Source organism: Oryctolagus cuniculus, chromosome 2 (assembly GCF_964237555.1).
Source record: "Oryctolagus cuniculus chromosome 2, mOryCun1.1, whole genome shotgun sequence".
NCBI lineage: Eukaryota > Metazoa > Chordata > Mammalia > Lagomorpha > Leporidae > Oryctolagus > Oryctolagus cuniculus.
Genome location: NC_091433.1, coordinates 48,174,215 through 48,193,978, shown reverse-complemented (window position 1 = coordinate 48,193,978; position 19,764 = coordinate 48,174,215). Strand labels below are relative to the sequence as shown.

Here is a 19,764-nt window from a genome sequence, read left to right as displayed (position 1 = left end):
TGTCACACAGTTGAACATGACATTTCAGGGGCCAGCAATGCCACCACTTCACAAAGAACAGATTCTCTCCCTAATGTTCCTTCAGATCATCCCCTCCAGAGCCCCCCAACCTCCCACAATGCTAAATTCTGTAAAGTCTTTCCTCCCACCATACCGAAATCCTTCTCTCTGTAACTTTTACCCATTGATGACATTCCACTTTCACCACTAAAACTGTCCTTGGCCGAGTTACCTGACTCCTTCAGACTGATTTTTCCATCTGTAAAATTGAGATTTTTATCAACCATTGAAGATTAATTAAGAAGGTCATTTAATTAGCACAAACGACTTAGCACAATGCCCAGAATTCTAGAAGTGTCGATTAAATGGAATGTTTATTCTTGATCTTATCTATGCTTCTCAGAGCCAGGATTCTTCATTCAAGGGAGTGTTACTACCAGTACAGATGGCGTGGCCATTTCTAGAAAGAGGGAAGAATCACAGCCTGAAAACTGGCCTGAGTGGCCCAAGCCTGCAGGAAAACACTGCACTTTGTGGACATAAATCTCACCCCAGCTCAAATTCAACTACTACCCAAATATTCTCTCTGTAAGGAAAGGAACATAAGAGTGAAAAACTCTTTTGAGGGCAGGCATCAGGCCTAGAGATAGAGATACTGGTTAGTGCACTTATGTCTCATATCTGAGTAACAGAATTTGATTCCCAGGTCTGGTGCCTGCCTCCAGTTTCTCACTATTGCAGACCCTGGGAGGCAGCAGTGACGGCACCAGTGACTGGGTTCCTGCCACCCACACTGGAGACCTGGGTTGAGTTTCCAACTCCCGGCTTCAGTCCCCACCTCCAGCCCAGATGGGCATTTAGAGAATGAACCAACAGATCTCTCTCTCTCTCTCTCTCTCTCTCTCTCTCTCTCTCTCTTTCTCTCTTTCTCTCTGCCTCTTAAAAAATTTTTAGTTGAAAAAAAGATTCTGCCTTTAATAATAGATTAATATGCAATTTTCTTGATAAATTAACAAAAAGGAAAACTCCCAGTGTTCAGGATTGATGAATATTCTCTGGCATGCATGACAGCTGAGTGAGGGCAGTACTCCCCCAGAGTTACTCTCTTCCAGGGGTGGGGAACCTTTTTTCTGCCAAGGGCCATTTGGACATTTATAACATCATTTGTGGGCCACACAAAATTGTCCATTTTAAAATGAGCCTGCTATAGATTTGTTGAATTTTGAATCCCACCTGCAGTTGCCTTGGCAGGGTCAGACCAAATGATTTCAAGGGCCTTCTATGGCCAAGGGGTTGGACATTCCCCACCACTGCCTGAAGTTCCTGTCCCACAAGCAACATTTCCCTGGAGTCAAGTGATGGATTAAGGGCAAGGAATCACAAATACAGTCCAGAAAAAAGAGGATGCAAACATATGCTTCAATAAAACTAGGAGGTCTGCAAAGAGAAGAGAGGGAGTAGCCTGTGCCAGCAGCAGAGGATGGAAAATGAGAGGCCTGGACCAGAGTGGAGAGCAGATGATGAAGATGCCACCGAGCTGGTAGCAGGAGACAACGTCATCAACAAAACAACAGCATCACATCTAGGATGGCTCCTATCAAAAACTTCAAAAAGAAGGTAACGAGTATTGGCAAGGATATAGAAAAGGATATAGAAAAAAATTAAGCCCTTTTTTGTGCTGTATTGGTAAGAATGTAAAATGGTGCTGCCACTGTGGAAATTGGTATGTCAGTTCCTAAAAAAACTGAAAGTTGAATTACTAATTACTAATCCATTCCACTTCTAGGCATATCCCCCAATCTGAAAACAGGGACTCAGACAGACACCTGTATACCCATATTCATAATAGCATTGATTCCAACATACAAAAGGCCAAAGCAACCCAAGTGTCCATCACCAAATGAATGCATAAACAAAATATGATCTATAGGAGTACATGCAACAGAATCTAATTCAGCATTTAAAAGAAAGGAAATCCTGACACAGGCTACAACATGGAGGAACCTTGAGGACATTATGCTAAGGGAAATAAGCCTGCAGCAAAATGACTACAGTGTGTGATTCCACTTACATACACTACCTGGATGAATCACATTCGCTGAGACAGAAATTGAATGGGCATTGCAAGACACTAGGGGGAGGGGATAGTGGTAGTAGTTTGATGGATACAGGGTGTCCATCTCTGTCTGTCTTTGATGGATACAGAGTGATGATACAGAGCGTCAATTTTGTAAAATGAAAAAGTGCTATGGATGGAGGTGGCAATGGTTGCACAACCATGTGAATATCCTTAATGTCATTGAACCACACACTTTAAAATAGTTAAAATGAAGGCAAACATTGTAGTACAGTGGGTGAGGCCACTGCTTAGGATGCCCATATCCCACATTTGAGGGCCTGGGTTCGAGTCCCGCCTCTGCTTCCCGTTCAGCTCCCTGATAATGTTTACCCTGGGAAGCAGCAGGTCATGGCTCAAGTCCTTGGGTTCCTACCACCCACATGGGAGACCCAGATTGACTTCCAGCTTCCTGGCTTCAGCCTGGCTTCAGCCTGGCCCAGCCCCAGCTGTCATGTGCATTTTGTTGTTGCTGTTGCTTTTATTTATTTTTTATTTTGTTGTTTAATAGAAAACTTTTATTTAATACATACAAATTTCACAAGGACAACTTTTGGATTATAGCAGTTCTTCCCCCCATAACCACCTTCCAACCCACAAACCATACCATCTGCTACTCCCTCTCCCATCCCATTCTCATTAAGATTTATTTTTAATTATCTTTATATACAGAAGATCAACTCTATACTGAGTAAAGATTTCAACAGTTTGCACCCACACAGACACACAAAGTGTAAAGTATTGTCTGAAGACAAGTTTTACTGTTAATTTGCATAGTACAACACATTAAGGACAGAGGTCCTACATGGGGAACAGTGCACAGTGACTCCTGTTGTTGATTTAACAACTGACACTCTTATTTATGATGTCAGTAATCACCCGAGGCCCTTGTCATGAGCTGCCAAGGCTATGCAAGCCTCTTGAGTTCGCCGACTCTGACTTTATTTTGACAAGGCCATAGTCAAAGTAGAAGTTCTCTGCTCCCTTCAGAGAAAGGTACCTCCTTCTCTGATGGCCCCTTCTTTCCTGTTGTGGGCATCTGAGCAATGAATCAGCAGATGGAAGATATCTGTGTGTGTGTGTGTGTGCGTGCATGTGTGTGTGTATCACTCTGCCTTTCAAATAAATAAGTACAAAAACTTTCTTTCTTTCTTTTTTTTTTTTTTTTTTTTTTTGACAGGCAGAGTTAGACAGTGAGAGAGAGAGAGACAGTGGCCGCTACAGCCGGTGCATTGCGCCGATCCGAAGCCAGGAGCCAGGTGCTTCCTCCTGGTCTCCCATGTGGGTGCAGGGCCCAAGGACCTGGGCCATCCTCCACTGCCTTCCCAGGCCACAGCAGAGAGCTGGACTGGAAGAGGAGCAACCGAGACAGAATCTGGCGCCCTGACCAGGACTAGAACCTGGGGTGCCGGCGCCACAGGCGGAGGATTAGCCAAGTGAGCCGCAGTGCCAGCCCAAAAACTTTCATAAATAGTTAAGATGATAAATAATTTTATGTCATATGTATTTTACCACAGCTATAAATTTAAGAAAAGAAAGATAATATTAGGAAAACCATTTGCGGGTAACCGAGCTCCAGATATTTTGGGGTCATTGTTATTTGTTTAGCTTCACAAAAAAAAAAAAAAAAAGAAAGAAAGAAAGAAACAAAAGTACAGCAACACTTAAAATGTTCTCCTGGAAATAGAACTCAGAAATATATGAGTTCAATGTCCCAAGACAAGAGATAGTAAGGAATAGAATGGACCTGCTCTTTTAATAGAAAAACACGCTACCACGATCACACGGGCAGAGACACCCTACAGGGATTCAAAAGGAGACCTTGCCCTCTCTACTCATCTGACTTTCCATGGGATAGGAACAATTAGGACTCTTCTTCCTGCTCCCACGCCAGTGACACTGTCCCTAAAAATCCGCTTCCCCTGGGGCACCATGGTATCCTGAGCCCTGGAGACTCTGTGGATATTCAGAAGTTTCTTGGAGAGAAGATAGTTTGCAGATAGCACAGCCCATGACAAACGAGTTTAAGTCAGCGCTTCCCTCTGACACCACACATGTAAATCAGTTTGAGCCTTTTATGAACCGCACTGGTTTTCACAGACAGGACCTGGGCTGAAGACTGCTGGAAGGGTTGTTTCATCATTGGTCTTGTTTTGTTCATTTCTGGTTTGGTTTCCTTTGTGAACAGAAACATTTGGTTTTCCCTCTCAAAATTGCAAAATCTTTCTCCTGCCCCCACGTGCACACACATTTTTACACAGGAAGAAGGAGCTGCTGGGGACTGCTGAGGCAGCAGCAAGTCCTCTGGGCAGTGTGCTGGGCCAGCTTTTTGGAGAGGGGCATAATGCCCAACAATGTACAAAAGCACGCAAGAAAGGCAGCTAATGGTAAACAACTCATTTATGTTTCTAGAGATATTAAGGCAGTGAGTAATCTAGAAGGGAAAAAAAACACATCAAAAGTTTGGAGCCAAGTCTCAGGAAATGGAGAACTAAGTCCCTGATGGGGGAAATCCCCTATTGTAAAATATAGTGGTGTTCCATTAAGGGGCTACAGGGTAATTAAATCTACCTTTCTTATTTATAATGTTTATTTAGTATTTTCAACTACTTGAAAGGTAAGAGAAAGACAGAGGTATCTTCCATCTACTAGTCCACTCACCAAATGCCTACAACATACAGGGTTGGGCTAGGCTGAAGCCAGGAGTTGGAACTCTATCCACATCTCCCATGTGGGTGGCAGGGGCCCAAGCACTTGTGCCAGCTTCTGCTGCCTCCCAGGATGTATTAGCAGGAAGCAGGATAGGAAGTGGCACATCCAGGACTCAATAAACTGGCACTCAGCTCTGGAACGTTGGCATCGCGGGCGATGGCTTAACCCACTGCACCACAACACCAGCCCATAAGCTATTTTCCATGTTTTAAGCAGCCTACGGGAAATTGAATATCCACTGAACTATGGTCACATGAGCTGGCTAGAAACTTGCTTTTTTTCGTGTTTGAGCTGGGAATCTCTCTAGTGATTATGATAACTGTCTCGTACCAATCACAAACCCCGACTGGCCATTGAAGACACCCAGAACATGTCTGAGCTGAGATTTCTTTCTCAATCTGCCACAAGCCTTTGATTAATAAAAATGGATCACAACTGCATTATTACTGATCCATCACAATTTAGAAGGCAAAATCTTGCACCACCCTGAGTTCACTCTGTGCAGCCTGTGGAGGTGAACAGTTTGGGAGCTATCCTCAGGGCTCCCCCCTCTGTAGGAACATGCACCATTCAAGGACGAAACAGGCTTCCCAGAAGCCAGGGAGGAACGGGCCTGTTGTGTGAGAGAATGCAAAGAAAGATGGTGTGAATTAACTGCATCTGCTAAGGCCGGGTGAGAAGGGGAGGAGAGAAGTCGTTGACATTATGGGAACAAGGGCAAAGAAGAGAGTTTGATACTGACTCAGAGGTAATCCAGAATGGGCTACCTTGCACTCATTTGGTGCTCGTGAGAAAACCAGTACCTCCACCCAGAAACCAAATGTACAGCTCACCTCTGGATAACACAAAGCACCCTTTCCATCTGGAAATAAATGGACACCTGAATTCATGTCCCTTTACTTCTGAAAACAAAAGCAAAAAGGCTAAAGGTAAGCCCAAAAGACATTCAGAAGCAATAAGACAAGGCATGGGTGAAGAAACAGTATCTTCAAACAAAGCCCTGCAGTAACTAAACCAAACAAATGCATCTGTTTTAATAAAAATGGGTTCTCTTAAAATCTGATACTGATCAATTTACAGTACCCTTTGGTATGGGTGTTTCCATGTGTAGACAGGCAACTTTTCGGAAGTAACACATATTTCAAATGCAGACACATCCCTGGGCTGCTTTCTTGTACACAGAATGGAAAAAATAATGCCACAGTCACGTAAAACACCATAATATGCAGCCAAGATACAATTTCTACTCTCAGAAGAATTTAAAGCTTTCTAGCACAAACTATGAAGGCATCAATATGAAAATCTTTTCATGGCTGCAAAGTGACTTTCTTTTCCACATACAGCATATGTACAACACAGGAAGAAAAAAAGCATATTCAGCTTTATCTGTGGATGCAAGTGGCACATAGTATTTTAAAGTTAAGAATTGCTGCTAAGTGCAGAGTCGTTAGGATGTGAGTGTAGGAGATGTAATGTTCAGGTTAGCATTTACGGGTTGGCAAACATTTCTAAAGCTGGTTTATGGGGTGTTTATGACAAGAAAAGATGTAACAGGCACAAGGTTAGAGTGCCTTCTTGAAAGAGGAGCTGAAGTTAGTGAAAATGACTAGAGGAAGATTGGAGAGCTCAGTCTACACACCAGGAGGACAGGACCAGGGTCCAGGCCGGTCTCACATGCCTTCAGTTCCCCAGAGAATCCCAAGGGTACCCTGGAAGGTAGGGAAATGTTGCCGTGTGCAAGCAGGAGACCCAACTCATCTGCTGGGACAGACAGGGTTCTGGTAGGCCAGATCATTTCCACGAGAGGAGCAGGAGGCTAGGAGCAAGGACAACTGTGTTCTAGTGCCAGCTCTACCCCAGTCAACCATGCAAGTGCGAGCGAGTCATGTCAGCACTCTGAGGTTCAATTTCTTCACCTATAAAATGAGGAAACGGCTCACCCCGCAGAGTCCCTTCAACTCTGTAGATCTAAGCTTCTCTGCACTTTCAGAAATACCAGAGAAATTCAAAGAGTTCCCTCAGCGCAGAACCTAATAAAATGGCAAAGGCACCATCTACACACGTTCAGCAAACATCTCCTATTTGCCTTCATTGCTTCCAAGCATCTCAGAGAACACTATAAAGCTGCCCCTGATATTTCAGTAGCTTCCCGAAACCTCCAGCAGCAGGCTGCACCCTCCGACCCATCATCACACATCGGGAGAACAGAGATGCACAGTGCTTTGTCCAAGGTCAGAAGCTAGGTCAGGATCAGAACTCTAGCCTCTTCAGTTCCTAGGCCTATGCTATACTTTCCACGAAGAAACCAAGCTGGCTTTCTGGGAAGGATGCCAGAGGTTCCATTCTCCCAGCTGAGAATTCATAGGAATATTGGAATAACAACTTTGGAGACTGTGGTCTCTCCAATCCATTTCAGGACCTGGCTAGAAACACAAAAACCCAAAGAAAGAAGCAATAGGGAATTACTCCGTTTTTTAACGAAAGAGAAAAAATTAGGGGTGGGAATATGGGGTTTCTTAAAAATTACATGATTGCTGAAAGTTAATTTGGTATTTCTTTGTTGGTTTGTAAGTTCTGTTTCCAATCACAAAAACAGACAGCTGAGGATGCCTAAATCACATTTCAGCGAATTAGCATCTTGTCCCACAGACTCTCTCCTGCTCTGAATGCAGCACAGAACCCGCAGGGCACGCCTGGGTGGTAGGAGGGACTCTCCCTCCGTGCAGTCACAATTCCCTGTGCCACAGACCACACTGATCCTGCTCAGGCCCAGCAGCAATCGCTGAGATGGGCAATAGGTGTGCCGCTGACCCAGGTTACACCAGCTCTGCTGGGGAGTGGACTGGCCGTGTACCCTGCCAGGCAGCCTTCACAGCCTCTATTAAACACCCTCCTTATTAAGCTGAAGTTAGTGCTCCTGGAAGAAGAAAAAGGTCCACATTCCAAGACACAGGTCCTAAAAGTCAGGTTCTCACTCCTTCCATGAGAGGCCAGCCAGCACAAGGAAACCCTTGTGGGACAAGCACAGTGCCCTGGAGAAAACAAGAACCCACCTCACAGCAAAGTGCCGAGCGATCAGTACTCAGCTGAAATTCATGAAGGAAAGAAACCAGAAATGACCTACAAATCACGTTTTCCCCTACCTGTCAATGATCACAGGGTCCGAGGGCGTCTCATTTCTGTTTCCACAGCTTTTCTTTTCACAGCATCGACTGTATATCGGGAAGGGGCCAAAAGAGGAAAAGAAATTTGTTAAGTCAAGGAAATACAATGGGCATACAATGTCAGGACATTCACAGAAATGAGTCATGTCCAGGGTAGCCTCTCAACTATCAACTGCTTGAGGGCAGAATCTGTGGCGTGTTTTATAAAAGAGAACAAACGAAAGGACTTACTGAACCAAGCCAAAATATACTCATTCAAGTTCTCACTCCATGACTTACGAAGTGGCTGATTCTCAGCACATCACAACTTCCCCCAGGGCCAAATTTGTAATCTGAATCCTGGACAGTTGGAGTTTAAGATCTACGAGGTCACTTTCAGCTTGGTGTTCAATGACTTTATGATTTTATATTGTAGGTCTTTGTGTCACAATATATATTGAAAAAAAGAGGGGAAAAGAAAAATGTATAAAATAGACCACAAGGAGCTGCTAGATTATTATAAACTATATTCACATAGTATGTTTCTCAAGCTAATCCACTGTAGTTTATCAACACTTATTCATTTACTCATGTCCATCATTTTCTAAAAATGAAGGAGGAAGACCAGAACTATGGTTTATACTTTAAAATAGGAAGAAAATGAAGCAGAGAACTGTAGAATGATTTCTCCAAGAATTTTCATGAAGTCTGGAACAGAAAATGGACTTGATCAGATGTAGATCCCAATCCAGAAAACTCTACATCCCAAGACGTCCTCCTGACAAGGTGCTGAGTACCTGGTAGACCTCCATGGCTGGGTAAATGCTGGGCATGGGGTGGGGAAGAGTAAAGAAGAGAAAGTAAAAAGAGCTTTCCCCAGCGCAATTACAACAGAAAAGAAATAGAAAGAAGAGAGCAAAAGGATCTCTTGGAAATACAGGGACAAATTGAGAAGAGCAAAGGAAACTGGAGGGACCTCCACACCACCTGACACTAGCCCCAATGGGGCCGCCTGCCGCTTCTCAGGGCCACAGACTGCTGAATACCCCTCAGCTCACCCCAAGTGCACAGTCCACAATCAACTGAAGTTGATTAGAATGGAGCCTTGACATACTTTATAAGGAAATCATTATCTTCCACACCGGTTGGCGGCTGTCTAATAAATGTTAACAATAACCAAACTATATGTGAGTGCTGCCCTTCCCCTGATAGTTTCTCTGTAGCTTAAGATTGATGCGGTGCCAGAGAAACACTGCTGAACTGGGAATCTGTGCTCTGGCGTCTAACTCATCACTAACCAGCTGCACGAATTTAGTCAAATTTCTTTAACCCCTCTGGGCTATGCCTCCCTTTCATACAAAATTAAAGCATTGGATTAGATTATCTCTAGAGTCCCTGCTAGGTTTAAATCCATGAGGCTATAGAATTCCACGAGCACCCTTCCAAAGAAATGGCTCTGTATGGGAAATAAGGCAGTCAGAAACATCAGAGAGCCCAAGGCCTAGATGGTACCAGCCATAGATGTGCTTATAACTCTCTGCAACCCACCTTGTTTCCTCTGATCACCCACAGAATCCAACACAAACACTTTAAAACTTTTAAAGCTCATCTCTTTCAAGAAAGGATGTACAGATTACTTGGTGAACAATTCTATCATCCTTAGAAAGTAAAATACACTGGAGAAATGCTAGAACATTTTCACCAAATGGGCACAATGAGGTTTTTAAGAAATTTAATCAAATTAGTAGGAAGTAAAAGAAAAATTGTCTCAACTTTCTTAAATACCAGCGTTTACCACTGGGAGTTTCTGAAATAATATTTGGACTTTGAAATTATATTAAGTCTTAACTTTTAAATTTTTCAGTCTATCCCAAGATTAACACCAACAAAAATGTGGCCAGCTGCACTCCCCCCCTCCAAAGTCCTTGTCTCTCTTCTTGACTCCCTACTGCCATCCATTTGTCCACCTCCCACCTCTCCTGTGTTTGGTTCCTTTGCTTATGTCAAGGAACACTTTTGCAGCTCCAGCCATCTACTTTGCTTAGCAATACAACTTCAAAAGACCCATACATGCTAGTTACCTATAGACCTTTGAGTTAGACACTTCATTGCCATCACTAATGTGTGATGCCACAAATCCAGGGACAAATCCAAAGACCCTAACCCCAGATATGCGTGCAATGCTGGGTACAATTTAATTACAAGAGCACACACTGTCAGGATGTGTCAATCTGTTTAGTTTGGATAGAAATGAATCTGAGGGGACGGAGCAAGTTTGCAAAATTGCTCAGCTGAATTCAGCTGCTTTCCATGGGGATTTCCTCTGGAGGAAAAGAAAAACAGATAAAAACGTAAGCCTGGTGCCAGTGTGGGGAATCAATTCAGGAAAAGAACTGATAGTCAATAGCAAATGCAAAGAAACTTTAGGACCCAATCCCCTACTACCCAACAGTAACTTATTTAAATGTAATCTCCAATGTTAACATTCAACTCAGACAACAGAAAGAAAACAGTCATTTAAAGGTATAAAAATAATAGCACTTGGTTGTATTTGCCTCATTTGAACCCTTTTTAAAATTTTTCTGCGTCTCTAAGTTAGCCAAAGCAAATTCTTTTCTCTTTCTTGTTATTTTTTTAAGTTCGCATCCATATGTCCTAGTTGTTTTTAATTTTGTTTTTCAACAACATTCAATCCCCGTGCCAGCAATATTAACAACAAAGGGGAGGGGAACACCAAATAGGAACCCACATTCCCCAAACAGTGTGCAGAGTTGACGCTAAAGAACTGGCACCCTGAGTTACCCAGATGACAAACTCACTTCCCCCTTCCCTCTGCTGCATAGACAAAGGCTGAAGGATCAACCTCAGGTTCAGCTGCTCAGTTAAAAGGCTTTTAGGGTTATTTTCCAAAGTCAGAAGTTCCTGATAAGCACTTTTTTAAGACTGAAAGGGACTACCAAATAGGAAGAGATGGGGAAAATTCAGAAAACCAAAAGAGGAAACTAAACTTGGCCATAAGTGGAGACTGTGCGGCTAACTACCCGAGAGGCTCAGAGATGCTTGCTTTCTCCAGACGAATGAAAATGAAGCTGCTCCTGGGCTTCTCTGTCCGGCTCGGCTGGGTTCATTGTGCTCTAGTACTTATTTGGAGAACATTCTACCTGAAACACTCTCCACTTGTTCACAGGCTCTTTCTTCCTCCCTGCTCCACACCGAGCCTTTAAAGAGGGAAAGGGAAAGAGTGCAAGTTGGGAGTGGGAGGTGAAAGATATGAGGGATCTTTTCACTGAATCTCACCTGCATTTTTCACGAAAATAAAAGTGAAAAAAAAGATGGCTAACGGAATTAAAAAAAAAAAAAATCCCCAGCCCTGGCTAGAGCGTGCCCAGTCAACTCTTGTTCAAGACAGGCTAACATGTCCCTTTCCCCTCAACACCGTTTTTAAAATTCAACCCTCAACTTTCAAAAATCTGTCTCTAATTTCAAACTCAAATAAGCGCACAGCATGGTGGCTTTTGTTTTGTTTTCTTCTCCCCAACTCCTCCCTGCGATTGCATAACAAAAGTGTCTAAATTCACACCATCTGGCCGATAAAGACACTGGCCCCACTGCCCGGCTGGCCCATCTGATTAGGGCCCTGTCTAGCCTGCGCCTTGTGGCGAAAAGTCACAGCTGTGGGGTTTGCTCGCGCTCAATACAACTCTGTTATTAGCCAGCTGTAGGCCTTGAGACGACTTCTGTTCAAATTATAATATCTTTTAACCCTCTGAGCATTGAGGGCATAGGGGTGGCTGGCAGCGACATAACAACTAGATTTCTCCTTGCTAATAATTGGCAAAATGAACTAAAGCAGGGAAGAGAGGATCAGAGACCACTGGGAATGGGAAGAAGAAGTTATTCCTAAAGAGACTGATTTTTGTCCCTATGCTTTGTTCCTCTCTCAAAGCTAAATGCCAATTTATGAGCCTTTTAGTAAAGATTATAGAACATAAAACCATTCAGGGGAGTGCCCAGGTATGGCAAATAACATCATGCAAATGAAACTACGTGTGTGCAATAACTGTTGGGAAACAGGATATCTGCTTCACCTCTCTCTCCTTGACTGTGAGAACTGGCTCTAAAAATGTGGAAGGAATCCCCCACCCCCTTCCAGGGGAATCACCAGCTCTGACAGATTGAGTGAGAACTTCCCTTTCAGATGCATCCAATATTTGCCATGACCCATTTCATCCCCTAACACACACACACACACACACACTGCAGAAAGTACCCATCCAATGGATCATTTGCCCATAATTAATATTTGTTTTAAATTCTAGTTTGGGAAGAAAAGAGCAGCGCATCTCCCCTGGTCTCCAACATGGAGAAGTTACAGTACATTAAATTTTTATATTGTGTTACTAATGCAGACTAAACTAGAGGCTTTAAAAATTGATGCTGCTACTTAAACAGCATAAAATGAGGAGGATTTGATGGGGCTTAAAAATAAAAATGTCAGCCTTAACTACAGCTGGATGGGGTGTGCAAGTATTATTTAAAGTGATAGGTATAATTCATCAGACAATCGGCCAGCTTTTTTTTTGTTTTGTTTTATTCTTAGACATTTAAAAGTGTAGATAGGAATGTAAAAACCTCCCTTCAATGAGCTAACCAAATCAACACATTCTGACTATCTGATCTAGATATCACAGGCAACTACATCTTGGAATTGTATTTTCTTTCTGAGCAAATCTACGAAGGAAGGAGCCTTGGGATAATGGAGACTCTGTCTTTGGACTCCACTGCCCAAAGCCTCACCCAGTCCCCTTTCCTTGAAGCCATTGGCTGAACTGAACTTTGCATTTGGCAAAGTGTGTTTTTTCTCATAGGGGTCAGAACCAAAACAAACATGTCTGATTGTTATGATTTCTTCCTAACTGGGTTGGGGAGGGAAACAGGGCTTCAGGGAGCTACTCATAAAGACTCCATGCTAAAGTAGAAGGTCTGCAATGACCTACAACTAGCAGGTCTGGTGTTGGGAGACATTTGCTGAACCCAGAGCAGAGTAAGGAAAACTGAGGCATCGCCTCCAACCAAAGAATTGAGGGGACTTGGGAGGACGAAGAAACGTGTGTGGAATGGACTTTCACGTTTTTACAGTGAAATAATCATGCTCTTTGCAGAGTTTGCTTTTCATATCCTTTGTCATTTGCAGTGGGATCCCCCAAACCCCGAGTCAGATATGCAGCACATGCTAGGCCCCCCAACATCTGTTGAAAGAATAAGTAAGTGTGTGTATCTAGTATCTTTGTCTTCTAGCCAAGCAGGAGAGGGGGCCACTCGCAGGGCTCAAAAGGAAGAGATTGGTCTCTGAAAGGCAAATGGGAAAGGAATAGGGACGCGGGCCGAATGCAATTTCCACTACGTGCGCGTCAGAATCCAGCTGCTGCTCTGGCCCCCACAGCTCCGAGAAGGGGTCCCCTCCCCACCTGGAGAGGGGGAGGGGCACGGATCGGGACCGGTCTTTCTTCCGGGGCAGTCCCTCCGGACCTAAGAAACTTTAACGAGACCTGAAGTCCTAGGCGAATTAACTTCTCCCGAGTTAAGAAATAACCGGCATCACCGACAGGTGCCGAGGCGCAAGAAGCGCCAGGGAAACCGGCCGCTCGCCACACGGTGCGTCCCGCCTGGACTTCGCCTCAGCGACTCCACAAGTGGCCCCACCTGGAAATCCACCCGCAGCCGGCCGGCGGGGGGGGGGGGGGCAGCTTCGGCGGACCCTATCGAGGGATGTCCTGCCACCTCCCCGCACTGCCGCCCACTGAGGGCCGGGGAGTTCGCTTCATCGCGCCCGGGTTTGGAACCCTGAGTCGCTCCGGGGCTTCCTCTCCTAGTTCTAACGGAAATGCTCCAAGCCTCTTGCCTCCAAGGGAGTTCCATGGGTCGACCCCTGCGCCAGCGCACCAGGCCTCCCTCCCCAGCAGCCTCACTCCTGAGCCAGGCCCCGGGGGAACACGGCTCACCTGCCCGGCCTCCCAGCCATCTCCGAGGCCAAGGTGGCCCTTACCTGCACATGACTTCGTGCGTCAGGAGAACTCGGCACATTTCCGGATTCTTATTCTGGCCCTCGTAGGCTATGGGCTGCGGAGTAGGCGGGCGAAGGAAGAAGAGAGACGGAAGGGAGTGGGGGGAGCAAAGAAGGGACTTTAGACCAAACACTGACTCGGTTTCCCTCTACCTGCCGCCTCCTTAGGGATCCCAGCACGCAACACAAGCCCAGAGCGGCTGCCGGGTAAATTCAATGGACGTAATGATAGAGAAGTCCACCCCATGGAGGACATAGTTCTTTGCCCCCCCCCCAAAAAAAAAAAAGTTTGGGGACGACTCAATCCTAAATGTCCCAATAAGTGCTTTGCTCGCCTCTCCCTGCCCCCAGTATCTCCCCCGGTCCCATAGAAACAGGTCAACTAGTGAGAAAAAAAAATGTTTTTCAGAACGGACAAGTTGCGGGATGATACGGAGAAGGCGAGGTCGGAGGCCAGCTGAGGCGGTGGGGTGGAGGTCAGAGTCAGACGCAGAGGGCTCACCTGCTTGGTGACGGAGTCGATGAGCCTGACGTAGAGGTCCTGCTCCGTGCGGACGCCTGCGGAGAAAAGAGAAGCTCATGAGTCAGGGGTTGCGGAGCCCCTGCGGGGCACCCCAACCCCTTCTCATCTCCACTCCGAGGGTCAGCACCCAGGAGGCCCGTCCTGGCGCCCAGGCTGAGTCATTCCCGGAGGCAGGGACCTCCCAACCCCAAGCCTCCCGCAGCCCTTCTGCAAGGGATCGCGCCGGGTCAGCAGCGCCGAGGAGGGGGACGTGCGTGCCCACCGCAGCTGGCCGCTGGGCGCCGGCTGGCGCCGCGCTTACCGTTGCTGTAGAGCAGCTGTAACTTGTAGTGGGTGCCGTTGTTGGTTTTCTCGTTGCCTTGCTCCTGAAAAGACACAAGGCGTCCGACCACCCCTTGCTTTTTCAGCCCCAAATGAGGGAAAGAGGGGAGAAAAAAAAGCACAGGTCCCCACACCACCTTCCACTGCCTTCTACTCCCTGAAACAACCTCCTGTACAGCCCCAGGTCAAAGGGCGGGGGCTGCCCCTGGCCGTCCTCAGAAACTTGCCAAGGCTCATGGCCACTTGACCTTCTCCGGCCCTTAGTCCCTCCTTAAAACTGCCCCCAGAAGTGGGACCCTCGAGCTGCCACCAGCAGCCACAGCACCAACACTGCCTGCCAACAGGCCCCACGCCACCCAGCCAGCCGGGTCTGTCTGTCCTTAGGAAAGCCCAGCGCAGAAGGGTAAAAGGGACTCGTCATTTGGAAGGGCATCATTTGGCAGCTGCCCTGCCAGCACCCCGCAGGGACCCGGAACTCAGCGACCGAGTCCCAGGTTCAAGAGGGACCTTGATCTGATAACTCGCGGTGTTCAGCTGTGGAGACCAAGGCCAAGAAAGAAAACGAGATTTACTTTTGGTCACCGATTAGGTGCCGTGGACTGTCTTTCATTTGAACACAAATCCAATCCCCAAATCCCAGGCTGAGTTCGGAGGAGGGGCAGCCTTGGCAAGTGAGAGTGGGAGAAGACTCAGCGGGGAAGACCGGCCACGCACCGATTCAACCCGCGCGGCGGGGTCTGGCAGGTGCAAAAATAATTTTAAAAATAACACGGAGAAGGACAGCAGCGGCCTTGGGTACACTTGGGTATACGTTCTAACTCTGGCCAGGTAGGCAGGACGTTTCTCCAGGGTCACTCCACGACCTGGCACAGCTGATAACCCAGAGTTTCATTGCGCACAGCCGGTGCGCTCCTACGACGCAGGGTGCGGGAGTTGGGGGTGGGAGGAGGTGCGGGGAAATCGACTGATTTAGAGGCTGGGGGTGAGAAGCCTCAATTTATCATCCCTGATGATGCAAGCGGAAAAGTGTCGCGAGTGACAGATGGAATCTTTAGTGCTTTGCAAGGAGAGAGTTGGGGGTGGTGGTGGGGGGAGTCCGCTTACTTTGTCGTTTTCCACAAAGTCCACGAAGGCCGTGCGCTCGATCTCCACCGGCTGCCCCTGCCTGTCGTACAGCGCCAGGACGAAATGGAAGAAGTTGGACTTCCTCAGGTTAGAGGGAGGCTGCTTCTCAAAGTGGGCCCGGGACAGGGCAACCCCGCTGCGCAGGAGGAAACACAGGGGACAGCGACACGGGCAAGGAGAGAAACAATGACGTTAATAACGAACCCCGCAACTCCATACAGGGGCCAGGGGCCCAGGGTCCAAGGGCCTGGACCCTTTGGGCCTTTTTTTCAAGGTGGATTAAGAAGCGAGAACTCCTTAGAGGAGTCGAATGGCCACGCGGGTGGGGGCTGAGGGCCAGGTGTCCAAGCGAGGCCACCGCTCAGAGCTCACCGCTGGGTTTTCAGTGGAAACCCAAAGGCCCGGCTGCTGACCGTGGCCCAGCGCAGTACCCCGAGGCGGCAGCCCGCGCTCCGACCCCTTCAGGCTGTGCCGGTTCTCTCTCGGGCTCTGCCGACTGAGTCGGGACAAAAAGCTGGGGCTCACGGTTAGGGACCTAAGTTCCTCGTTTGCTTTTAAAGAGATGATCCTCTTACTTCATCTGAGTTGCCAGTCCTGGAGCCCCTGCCATAAGGCTCCCCAGCTAACTCGGACAGTAGTGGGCAAGAACCCCCAAAGAGCTAGCGTGAGGCCCGAGAGCCTAAATCTCATTCCTCCTGGCCTCATCCCCTTGGTTCCCTCGCTTTTCCGAAAAAGTGTGCCCGGGACAGTGACGGGGTGGAATCCCAGCGAACAGCACTGGGGACCGCGGGTCTTTGAGGGCCGCGCACACCGGTGCGCTCACCCCCGGCACTACCAACCATGCAGAAGCCAAAACACCGAGAGGCAGCCAGCGTCCTCGCCTGGGGTGGAGGCGATCCCCGCTCAAGCTGCGTTTCCAGTTGACGGCAGCCAAACCCACTGACCGTCAAACCCGAGTTGGGGGGCCAGGGAGGCGCCCTCCAGAGATCCCAGTGTGTGCGCGCACCTCCCCACCAACCTGTCGCAGCCTGTGCCAAGTCGGCTACCCGGTCACTTCTAACGGAAGACCTGGGGCGCCGGCGACCACACAGATGGCCGGAGCTGCCCCGCGGCTCTGGGCTCTCCTGGCCTGGTGTCCCACTGCAAGAGCACTTTTCGCTCTTCCCGAAGGTGTACCATTTTGGCTAGAATCCCCCCCAACGAGGGCTCTGCCAACTTTAAAAAACTCCGATTCGGGAAGGGAGGAAGGTGAGGAGGCATCTTGAAGGAGCCCAGCTAAGGAAGCGCGCCGCGGAGCCGGCTCTGCCGCGCTGCCGCCTTTCCCGCTGCTGGCAGCCCCGCTCCTGCCGGGACCGCGGCACAGGCTGCCACGGCGCGGTGCCCTCTGCCCGAGGGAACCCGCGCCCCCAGGCCCCGACCCACGGCAAGGAGTCTCCACCCGCACGAGGCCCAGAGCGCTGCGGCTTCTGCCTCCTCTCCACGGAGGGTGGCGCCGGGTTCGCTCTACCCGGGACACCTAGAGACGTGGCCTGCCTGGAAGAGGGGCCATTTCCCAGTGCGACGCCGCCGGGACTTAAAGGACGACCAGGAGGCCAGGTGGGGAGACGGAGGTCCTGGAAGAAGGGCTGCGCTCTTTGGGGATGAAGGGGCTGCAGACAAGGATGCGGAGCCCACAAACCCCAGCCCCGAAGTGGCGGACAGATATCCTCGCGAGTGGCACCCTGGACAAAGTGTCCAGTATCCCAGCGCGGGCGCCTGGAAACAAAGTGAACTTCGCGCACCGCACCGCTGGCGGCCTGCGGCCCCTGCGGCTGCCGGGCGGACCGGTTACTTCCCGCGCCTCTTTCTGCTTCCACGACTCCCTCTGCTGTGACTCCCGCGTCTCTTCTCGCGCCTCGCGTTCTCCCCCTTCCCGCCTCTGCGAGTCTGGTCTATCTCCAGCCGCTGCCCCTTCCTGGGCTGCCGGCGCCTCTCCTCGCCCAGGCGCCGCTGCAGCCTCGCCTGCGCCTCTCGCCGCCGCCGCCCTCCGGCCACCGAGCTCCCGCTCCTCGGGAACCGCCTGGCGTGATGCGGCAGGACAGGCACGGTGGAGAACCCCGGGGTCCGCGGCCGCCGGGGCCAGCCCGGGCCGCGCCGGCTCGCGGAGCTAGGGACTGAGCCTCGAGACGTCGGATGCGGCTTTACGTTCTGTCCCCTGGAGGGCGAAGCACACACACGACCCAGGCAGCGGCGGCCGCAGGGCCAGCGCGCCCCTGAGGGCGGCGACCGGCCCGCCCGAGGCGAGCCCCGCGACAGATGGGGGACCGCGGGGGAGCGGCGGCGGGCCGGGCGGCGGGGACGCGCGGGGCCGCGAGTCGCGCAGCGCGGTCCCTGCGCGGCCGCCTGGTTACCTCTGCGCCGCGACATTGGCGTCCACCACGCCGACGTTCCGGACCCAGGACCGCACCGAATCCATCTCCGCGCCCAGCGATTTCTCTTTCAGAGCTGGTCCTCGTCCTAAAGTATCTTGAATCCCAAACATTTACAAAGTCTGATCCTCTACTGTCTCTTTAAAATTAAGAGTTACAACACAGTCACGACTGCTCCCAACGCTGCCACCAAGCCGTCTCCTTGAAAGCAATCCAAGAAAAGGGATCAAGTGCTGAAGTTTGAGTCTCTCTTGAAAAAAAAAAAATAAAGAATAATAATAACAACCCGGCCTTGGTTTCACGCGCGCGGTGCGGGCTGATGGAGCCCGAGTTTGGGGTTTTCTCCCGCGCAAGTTCAGATATGCCGCCCCAGGCCCCGTGCCCTAGGTTGTTCGCATTCTTCCAGCTGCAGTGCTGTTTCCACAAAGTGGTCACAATTTAGAAGCATCACCTGTTCTGGGAGAAACAGGAGATTGATGGCTGCCTAATCTCTCCCCTTCCTCCTGGTTCCCCCCTCCCTGCTCCTCCCCACCGCTCCAATTTAGAGAGGGAAAAAAAAAATCCCCAGCAGGATCAGTTGTAAAAGGAAGGGGAAGACCCGGAGCGGAGAGGAGGCGGTGGCTGCGAGCGCCGCGGAACCGGGCTGCAGCCGCGCGCGGGACCCATGAATGGGTTACTACGGCCTGGGCAGCCGGAGGCGGAGCCGCGGCCCGATAAGGAGCCTCATTTGCATGGGCGCTCGGGATTGGCCGGCGCCGGGCAAGCCGGGCCGACGTCCTCCGGCGGCGCGCGCCACGCTCTGCGTTGCCGGGAGTCCGGGAGGTGAAAGGGGACAGAAAGCTGTGGGCGCCGCGTCCTTGTCCGAACCCGCTGTGCGTGGCGTGCGTGGGATGGGGGCCCCCAAACTCTGCCTGGAGGTGGGGTGGTTCAAGGTGTCCCCTGCTGACCGGGGACACACTGGCTCGGGCTAGCCACGTGAACGGGAAGCCTCTGCGGACCCTGCCTGCACACGCGGGTTTTTGCAGTCCTGCCGGGAGGCAGAGAAGTTCCCGGGTCCGGGTCTGTGCGAGAGAAGCCGCGCAGGGTGTGACCCCACGCGCTAGCGTTAGTGCACACGTTCCTCCAGGCACCCGGCTTCCCAAGTCTCCTGGAGTTTCGCGGCGACACTCAGATGTTGCGTGCGGTTTGCAAGTTGTCGGGGGAGGGGTGCAGACGAGCGAGGCGCGAGTGTTGTTCAAATAAATACAGCGTCGGGTAAACCGCCGAGGTGCTCAGGGAAACACCCCCGGGCGGCGCGAGCACTCCAGAGGCTGCTGACAGGTCGTGGCAGGCGGAGCGCGCGAGCGGCCGGG

The 19,764-nt window shown here is 49.7% G+C and overlaps 1 protein-coding gene across 1 annotated transcript in view; it reads right to left on the bottom strand.

Moving 5' to 3' along the window:
- EBF2 (EBF transcription factor 2) overlaps positions 1-19,101 on the bottom strand; it is a 208,503-nt gene extending 189,402 nt beyond the window's left edge. The window contains exons 1-6 of the mRNA XM_051831968.2: positions 18,395-19,101; positions 15,984-16,140; positions 14,860-14,923; positions 14,538-14,593; positions 14,018-14,091; positions 7,972-8,040 (exon numbers count right to left, since the gene is read on the bottom strand). Coding sequence (XP_051687928.1) covers positions 7,972-8,040; positions 14,018-14,091; positions 14,538-14,593; positions 14,860-14,923; positions 15,984-16,140; positions 18,395-18,525 — 551 coding nt within the window. The 5' untranslated portion in view covers positions 18,526-19,101. The remainder of the gene's footprint in view (positions 1-7,971; positions 8,041-14,017; positions 14,092-14,537; positions 14,594-14,859; positions 14,924-15,983; positions 16,141-18,394) is intronic.
- Between the last annotated feature and the right edge of the window lie 663 nt (positions 19,102-19,764).